The 9,574-nt window shown below is 38.9% G+C and overlaps 1 protein-coding gene across 1 annotated transcript; it reads right to left on the bottom strand.

Annotated features, from left to right (window-relative positions):
* Positions 1–4,434: 4,434 nt before the first annotated feature.
* Positions 4,435–7,114, bottom strand: LOC113592249 (myeloid-associated differentiation marker homolog). The gene is made up of 2 exons (XM_027033057.3): positions 6,975–7,114; positions 4,435–5,837 (listed from the first exon to the last, which is right to left on the bottom strand). Exon 2 carries the CDS (start codon positions 5,695–5,697, stop codon positions 4,822–4,824), a length of 876 nt encoding a protein of 291 aa, XP_026888858.1. The 5' UTR covers positions 5,698–5,837; positions 6,975–7,114; the 3' UTR covers positions 4,435–4,821.
* Positions 7,115–9,574: the final 2,460 nt, after the last annotated feature.

The following is a 9,574-nucleotide window of genomic DNA, read 5'->3' as shown; positions in this document are numbered from 1 at the left end:
ATCCTTTTCTAACTTTATTTTTGTTATATTTTTAATATGTATTTGTGAATATTTTTGTGCTATTGTTTTTACTTTTGTACATATAGTTTTTATAAAGTTTAGATGTAAGATGGAAAGCTGTGAGGAAACCAAAACCACACAACCAAATAAAATTTAAACAAAGTAGAATAAGAGATTCTCAAAACCTTAAGACATCCTTGTTAGTTAAGACTATATTTTGTCTTTCTGTGACAATGGCTTGCACCATCTGTATCAGTGAAACTGACATCACTGAGCTTTAGCCATTATTTACTCGTTTATCTGCTCATTTATCATCCTGGCCAAATAATGAGTTATGAGAAGTTTCCATATTCATGTACTTGTGTACATCCACCGTATATCAGCACCTTCCTTCTGTTTCATATCATATTAAATATGATATTAAAGACATCTGAAACAAATTTCTCCTGAAGTGTAGAACTCTAAAAAGCTTAACTGAAGGTATTTGTTGGAGTTAGCCAAGTTATGGGTGCTGTTTGCCCAACTTTGAAGATAGGAGTGCTCCTTGGATTTATCCTAAACAGATACCCAGGAGCTGTACAATCCTGGCATTGAGATGGACAATAAAGCCATTAAATCTTTCTGAGCTCCCATATAGCAAGATGCATTGGATTATGTAACAAAATAACCTAAGTGACCAATGGACAACATATGGAATTGGCACATTAATTGTGCTACATAGGACATTATTGTGGAGCTAATCCATTAAGGGATTTAAAAACAAACAATAATTTGGTAACCTCAATTCTGTATTTCAGAGGTAATCAGTGTAAGTGAACCAGAACATGGTTGATGTGTTTTCTTTGTTGCAGTTAAAGGTTTAGCAGGTGCAATTTCAACCATTTGAAACTGAGAGAGGATGGAATGGGTCAGACACATATACAGGGAATTACAATAGTCCAGCCAAAAATAGTCCAGAATGATTAAGTGATTCCAGGTCTTACTGAAATAAAACTCCTTCCAATTTTGTGGGTTCAGGTGCATTTCTTGAGACACCAAAGATTAGCATGTACTATGGTAAATGGATTACTGTATCACCCACCATGGATTATTGACAAGAAAATGCAAAGTGACATTATGAAATATCTTATTAGGATTATAGTCTATGTTAAATTAAAGTGACCTCAGGCAGGTGTCATTATTTCTAAAGATCCTAATAATCTGCCCTTAAAACCTTTCAGGAGTGCTTGTTCAGAACTCCAGAAACTGTTAAAAACATAACTAGCAGCAATGTCATCCATAATAAGATCATTGTGAATGTGAGCAGTTACTGAAGTGTTGGAGATGGGCCTTCCTTGAATGTGGGGTCCTCCAGTAACCTTAGAAATAAATCAGAATCACAATCAGAATCTGACTTATTGGCCAAATATGTTGACACCCACAAGGAATTTGGTTCCAGCTGTTGTTAACTCATGTAATACAGAAAATACACATACAATACACAATATTCAGATAATGCACAGGACAACAATATATAATATACATAAAGTGCCAGTAGGTGGTAATGCTAACATCAGTAATGACAATGTATGGGACTGAAGTTATATATATATATAATGTATTATTGTAGTTGTGTGCTATGACATTGCAGATGGGACTAGGCAACTATTTATGAGGGTGATGGTATAAGGTACTGCTCCTGTGTCTAGACATTTTAGTATACAGGTTCTATTGTGCCTGCCAAAGGGGAGGAGTTGAAAGAGGGGGTCCAGGGCGTAAAGGATCTGTAATGATTTTCCTTGCCAATGTCCTGTTTTTTGAGGAGTGCAAGTCCTGTAGGGAAGGCTGCCTGTAGGGGAGCCCCAATGATCTTTTCTGCTGTCCTTACTGTTCACTGCAGTCTGTTCCTTTTTTGATTATTGGCTGCTCTGAACCAGACTGTGATGGATGCGCACAGGACAGATTCAATGACTGTGTAGAACTGCCTCAGCAGCTCCTGTGGTAGGCCATACTTCCTGAGTTGTCCTAGGAAGTACATCCTCTGTTGGCCCTTTTTGTGGATGGAGTTGATGTTGGTTTCCCACTTCCGGTTTTGGGAAATGGTAGTTTCCAGAAATTTGAAGGACAAATTTGACACAGTGTTGTTGGATATTGTGAAGGGGAGCAGTGCAGAGGAGTGTCTCTTAAAGTCCACCTTCATCTCTACAGTCTTGAGCGTGTTTAGCTCCAAGTTGTTCTGACTACACCACAGCAACAGCTTTTCAATTTCCAATCAATTTTTTCAATCTGTATTCAGACTCATCACCATCTGAGTCTGATGAGTGTAGTGTTATCTGCAAACTTCAGGAGTTTATTAGCTGGGTCCTTGGAGGTGCAGTCATTGGTGTAGAGAGAGAAGAATAGTGGGGACAGGATGGATCCCTGGGGAACACCAATACTGACTGTTTGTATACTGGATGTGAATTCCCCCAGCCTCACCTGCTGTTTCCTCCCTTCAGGAAACTGGTGATCCACTGACAGATGGCAGGGGATACAGAGTTCTGGGAGAGTTTGGAGGAGAGAATTTCTGAAATGATGGACTTGAACACTGATTCCACAAATAGGATCCTTGGATGTCCCTGGACGGTCAAGATGTTGCAGGATGTTAAGTCCCATGATGACTGTGTCGTCCAATGACCTGTTTGTATGTTAGGCAAACTGCAGGGGGTCTAGCAGGTGTCCTGTAACGTTCTTCAGGTGGGCCAACACCAGTCATTCAAAAGCGCTAATGACCACAGATGTCAAAGCAACAGCCCTGTAGTCATTCATAATTATGATGTATGTTTTCTTGGGGACTGGGATAATGGTGGAGTGTTTGAAGCAAGAGGGGACTTTACACAAGTCCAGGGATCTGTTGAATATGTGTGTGAAGACTGGAGCAAGCTGGTCAAGCACAGGTTTGAAGACAGGTGGAGGAGACACCATCTGGACCTTGTGCTTTCCTGGTTTTCTCTCTATGGAAGTGCCAGTTTACTTCCTCTTCACATATCTTGAATGCAGTCTGAGTGTCAGGTGTGAAGGGTAGTCTGAGGTGTGGTCTGCGCCATTAACGCTGGAGTGAGTGGGTGAGGGGTGAAAGTTTGTTCCTTTCAAACCTACAGTAGAAGACATTAAGGTCATCAGCCAGAATTATATTTGCCTCAGCAGGGAGGAGGAATGGTCTTCTGAATGTATTTTGATTTCTAATTTTTACTCTTTTATTATAGAATAAATAATACCAAACTACATATTCCATGCTAAATTATTTTAGTCTGTGTGTTGTTTCCTTTTATTTCCCAATATGGTTCACTCCTACCCACTGTCTTAAAGTAAAAGTGGTTTAATCCTTCTGCACACAGATCTAGCGTCTAATTTCCGTTGTTAGCTAGTGAGCAGTTAGCTATTTAGGATTGGTTAAAATGAAACTGAAATAAGGAGTTGCGAAATAAAAGGGTGCCACAAGTTAAATACAAATAGCTTATCTGAGAATACAAGCAAATAAAAGTAATACAATGAAATACAACAATAAAAACTGCAACTAATATCTAAATGTAACATTACACACTGGGAAGTATCCTAATTAACAGCTTACTCTGATATTGGTTTTGTTTCCTGGCCTTTCATGTTCTAAATTCTGATGAACATTTACTTAACTCTGTAAGTTAGGTATACACATACATGCATAAGCTGTTTTGTGGGTAGCCTTCTAACAATGTAGTAGTAACTCATTCATATCTTACTCAGATAAACAAAAACTACCCTTGAAAAATACCAAATCAAAATTAAAATAATTTATGATTTAGCTTCCAAGCAATATCTCATGTATTTACTGTACAGGTACCACAATAATGCAGTACATTTCTTGAATCCAAATTCACTACAAGAAGGTGAGAGGAGTTCGCACAACCACAGGTTTTTAAATGAAAAGGCACACTCATTTTTTCAATTTCTTTTCACAACTTCTACAGCAAAATTATATTCACAAGGTTTATCTGGTGAACTACTTCAAGCTATGAAAAATAAAATAGTATTATTATTGTCACTTAGCTCTATAGTAATGGAATTCAAAGGCTTATAGTGACTACTAAAGTTCTCTCTTCCTTTTAACCTTTTTGGAGGATTAGCCCATAATTATTAATCTAATGCAAATATTATTTGATCTCCTCCATCCAATGTAAATTATAGTAACCTTAGCACAAGGTACAGCTACTAGCATACCCTAAATACCACTAGACTATTTGATGACTTTGGTCTTAAAATTAAAGGGAAATAGGGATTTGTTGTTAAATTATTTTTAGTACAACAGAGGCAAGAATTCAGGCAATATGTAATCAAAATTGATGTTGTACTAAAATTGGACTGGCTTTTGGTTATTTCATCAATCTAAGCAGTTGAACTTTGTAATCTGGAAATGCAAAACTATGTCACCAGTCCAAATATGTGAGAATAATTATTTATTCACTTAATATTGTAGCAAACAACTTTAAGATCACATCTAATGTGACTGAAAATGTATAAAACATATACAAGCATACAAACACTGAAAACGTGCTTGCCAGGTTTCCAAGATTTTCATTTTGGATTGTTCCAATATGCTGAATAAAAACTGAATTAAAACACATCAAATATTGTTGTACAGCATGCATTTTGTGCAAAATTGTACATATAGGTTAGAGATACAGGCTTCACATGTAAGCAGCACAAAGACATGGCACAGTAAAACATCTGTCTCAGCTCAGCAGTGTGTGGATCTGTCACACAGAGGCAGCAGTGGTAGACACAAACCAATATATGAAATGTACTGATGTGCTGATTCCCAGTTTTTCATGTGCTGACAAACACCAATCGGGCAGAGTATGCCAGATCTGCCAGGTACAACAGAAAGTTGACAGCGGTCAGTACAGCTATGGTGACCAGTTTTTCCCACAGACAAAGTCCCCTAGAGAGGCAGTGATAGTCCCGCTTCACCGTGGAGTAATGGCTATCAAACTGAAAAACCGGCCAGATGATGGTAGCAGTGAGGTACATCACCACGGCCAATAGGGCATAGGCAGACAGGAAGCGGGAAAATGGGAAAGGAAGGAAGCCCGTACACTCGCCGACACACAGCATCACAATGGCTGCTGATATGATGAAGCAAATACAGTAAACAGCCATGCACCATTTCAGCGCGTCGTGATAGGTGTAGGATATGGGATTGCTGATGAAGACAAAGATGACACTGGCCACGAAGGTCTCGAACACCTTGAGCAGGCCGGGCACCGTAGCCATGTAGCCGGCCACTTCACCGGGGCGCGCGCGAGTCAAGCTCACCTCTACCACGTACGCAAAGGTGGCCAGGCAGGAAAAGACTGTGCTGGCAATCCTGTGATTGCGGCTCTTGTCATAGACATTGGTGTCTTTGATGAAGTGAAATGGGAAGATGAAGGAGGCACAGAGGCAGAAGAGTGCTGCGTAACAGGCAAAAGTGATGGGGAAGTTGGTCCAGGACACGGGACTTAGTGACTGCAGACCCAGCAGCTCCACCAGCAACACCAGCAAGGTGCCGGCGAAACTGAACACCCAGCAGAACATGCACCAGTCGTACATACCACCATTCGCGCCTGATCCGTGCGCGACACTGAACGCCACACATGCAAACACCAGGGCTGCTAAACGAGCCCACAGTAGACGGGATGGGACCGGGACTACCAAGGCCATGTCAGTTTATTCTAAGCAATGTGAATGTCTGAGGTGTGTTCTGCAGTGCAAAAAAAAAAGGAAGATATTTTTGGTGATATCAAGGGAAATCTTCGTATCTCTGGGGGACTGACTCTTTTCTGTTTCTTGGTCAGGAAAACCTGCAAATATGAAGGGAAAAAAAAAGGTAAGATGCAGGTCTTTAGTTTTAAATCTTGCAATTCTTAAACCCCCCAAGCCAGTAAACAACCTTTTGGTGTAGGAGGAGCTTTCACCCTTTTGAGAAGGGACTACACAGCCTCGTGAATGCACAAGCGTAAGGCGGTAACTGACGAGCACAAACGATCAAGAGAAACTTCCTGGCGGCCCCCTCCCCTCGCTCGGAAAACAAACGCAACATGTCGCATGTAGATTACACAATTATATATTACAGACCACGCTGTTTCTCGCTCTAGTTTATTAGCGTAAGATACGAACATTCAATTAATTAAATTCACACGCACACATTATCTTTCTATTACATATTTAACTTACAGATTCATATTGATATAAAATTAGGCTGTATTTCGATGTTTAAATGATAGAATTTAAAGCTTTCGAATACACTATATTGTATCAGGAAACTTTTCTTTAGGGTATGGGGAAGCTCACAGATGTGATGTCTAGGCGTGGCTGCCGTAATTTGACGTCATAGTGGACTTAAAAGCGAAAGAGGATGGTTAATGCAGTCACTGCGTCAGGCATTAACTGTAGGCTACATGTATTTGCAGTCACTGCGTCAGGCATTAACTGTAGGCTACATGTATTCAAAATTTGTGCCTGACATATTTATTTCGACGGAAAAACATTACGGTTCTACTTCGCATATGATGGACGTGGTAAAGACCATTTAAGTAATGCCCAGCTAAGCAACATGACAAATATTAAGTATTCTTTTAAGTTTAATGAAAATTTCTATACGTATAATTATTTGAGATCAAGTAACATAGTGGAAAAGCCGATGTACGAAGTAATGTATTACTTCGGAACAAGAATCCCTTAGCTAAATTTTAATTTGAACGATTTATTATAGTCAAAAGCGTTATATAGACTACATTCAAACATGCAGGACTAGTTGTATTTCCAAGCAAGATGTTCGCTGAGCGACCTTCTCTCTCAGATTTCTACGCCGTCCTACGTTTTTAAGTAGCAGCCTAACATTTAGACACTCTTGCACAATTTCTCCCAACTCCGCCTAAGGTCCAATAATGTTAGCATAAGGAAGGTTACTTTGACATTAAACTGAGTAGACCGCTTACCTTTTCGAAGTATTTTACTCCACTATTTCTAGTAATGTAAGTAAGGTATGCGACCCGTTTCATTCCGCGCTCCCGGATGCTTGTTCCTTTTCGGTACTTACTCATCCACGCCCAGTTTTTTTTTTTTTTTACCAAATTAGGTATTGCTTTGCACTCTTCTTGACCTAAGCTCTCGAAACCTAAACCTTCACAGCAAGGGACAGACGAAGCTGGTTAATAGCCTTATAAATTCTAACAGCGTTTCAAATAGCTAATTTAATGCGGGTGACTGGGCGGCACAATATCTAAAAAGGCCTAGCTTTTTTGTGTTGTGGTCATAAAACTGTAGTTATCTCATGTATTGGACTGTCTGACTGCTTGTTGCTGTTTAACATTTTTATAATATTCCCAAGTTCTATCGTAAGGAAAGGGACACTGCAAGAACGAACTGATGCAGTGACATAAAGAAGAGGAGAAAGCAACTCGTAAAAGTGCTGTTTAAACCCAAACATGCGACCTCACCATGTTGAAGGGAAAAAAAAAAAAAGCATCTGTCATGCCAAGTAACAGCCATATATATTAATAAGAACATAGACGTAGTGAAAGGGGAAGATGGGGAAATATACTCCTAATATGTAATGCAGCCAACAAGGCACTCACCTCGCTCTTCTTTAGAAAACCTACGCTGTACCTATATTTCTTGGATTTCTGGGTATTTCACAGTTAGAGGTGCAGAATTATTATAGCCCAGATTTTCCATTAACAGTTTCAGGTTCTCTCTTCCCATTTAATAAATTGTCAATATCTGAGTGCTGAATGGCCACTTTCAACACAACAATAGTAGGCAGAATTTTGCAATCCAGCTGTCTCCTTTTCCTCTACCAGGCAGTGATGCTGTGATGTTGCTATTCGGGCCAGTTTTTCAAAAACTATTAATCTGTATTAAATTTGTCCAGATAATCATATCCCCCTTTTACTTATCTAGGACCAAAACGGAGCTCAGTTCTCAGTACTGGTTTCACAAAACAGTGATGTATTGCATAATACTGATTCCGATATCTCCAGATCGGTATTTTGAAATCTTTGTATTAGAAGTCAACTGTCAGCTGCTGGACAGTTATTAGTTCCTTTTGAATGAAAGAAATCTATAATGAACCATTTTAAAAGAAAAGCTTCCATCCTCACAAGAAGTTGAAGGTGATATGCATTCATAGTTGTCCTTACACTACTGTAAATTATTGTAATTAAGTTTAACCTGTTCTGTGGTTTTTAAATGATCAGCACCAGTGGTATTAACATGATGACAGACCGAAGTCCTACTTCCTTTTTGAAGTAACTGCATTTTTCTGGCCTGGGCTAGTAAATTAAAGTAAAGTAATAACAGTGATAACTAGAACCTTACAATAGTATACACCAGTCATATTTTACAGTGTTTATTACTCTTTGTAGGCTTTTATGTAATTCCTGCAACAAATTATCTGTTCATCCACCCCATATTCCCACCTTGCTATGTAGTATCAACACAATCCTCCTTTTGGTCTTAACTGATCAAGATTATAGCTCTGGGTTTTGAAAAAAACAACAAATGTGGCATCTAATCCTGATTCAAGATTGGATTGGATTATAAAATACAATACAAATAATTAGGATCAGAAATGTTGAGATCTGTTTTGAAAAATGTGATTTTCTGATTTGATTCAATTACTTTGATCCTGCTAAAATGATTTTGAGAAGCTGGCCCCTGGATCCATAGGCAGACAGACTGAGGGTAACACAACTGTACAAACCTCATATTTTACCAGACATTTTTTACCTTTGGCAGACACTCTTATTGAGACCAACCTATACATTTATCAGTATGCCGTGTGCTCCCTAGGAATTGAACCAATGACCTTTGCATTAGTAACACTGTCCTATACCACCATCCTTTTTGTTGTTGTGATAACACACTGCGGACTACACATCCTTCACGTAGTAACCATGTCTGCTCCAAACACATGATAATTGTTGTCATTTCTTATCAACTAACATTTGATGTAAGTATTATCTCCTAAGTATTATCACTACAGTTACTACTTTAATTTTGAAGAAAGGCTCATGTCACATCATTTGCAAACTGTCAGCTAGTGCTCAAAATACAACTCAGCATTTGGAGGGTTGGGAGGAGGGTCATTCTTCTACTTTTAGAAACTTCTCTAGGGCGCTGAATACATTCTGTTCTTTCCCCACATCAAAGCTAGAGCAACATGACCTTAGCTAAGCTTTTAACACAATGACGTGACATATATTTTGATTAAATATATCTTTACAGTTTATTTTACCTTCAGGTTACAGGAGCATGCCAGTTACATTAACCTAGCATAGTAGGCAGTAGCCTGTTAGTCTACTATCACTGAAGTTTAATTGTAGACAATCATCGTGCTGGTTGTTGACAGAATCGGTTCTAATTCTTGTTCAAATGGAGAACACACTTTTGCATGCACAGTGCAGACTTCAGATCAAGGAATGGAACACAAACGTCAGAAGCGCTGAATAATTTCTGAGACTGCAAAGAAGCCAAGTGATATTTCCTGCTGTAAAATCATAGAAAACATTTGCAATAAGTGTTTCACAAACATCTA

The sequence above is a fragment of the Electrophorus electricus genome, chromosome 13 (genome assembly GCF_041902795.1).
Source record: "Electrophorus electricus isolate QZ-2024a chromosome 13, ASM4190279v1, whole genome shotgun sequence".
Lineage (NCBI taxonomy): Eukaryota > Metazoa > Chordata > Actinopteri > Gymnotiformes > Gymnotidae > Electrophorus > Electrophorus electricus.
Note: the sequence above shows the minus strand (reverse complement) of the source record. Positions and strands in the feature narration are given on the sequence as shown.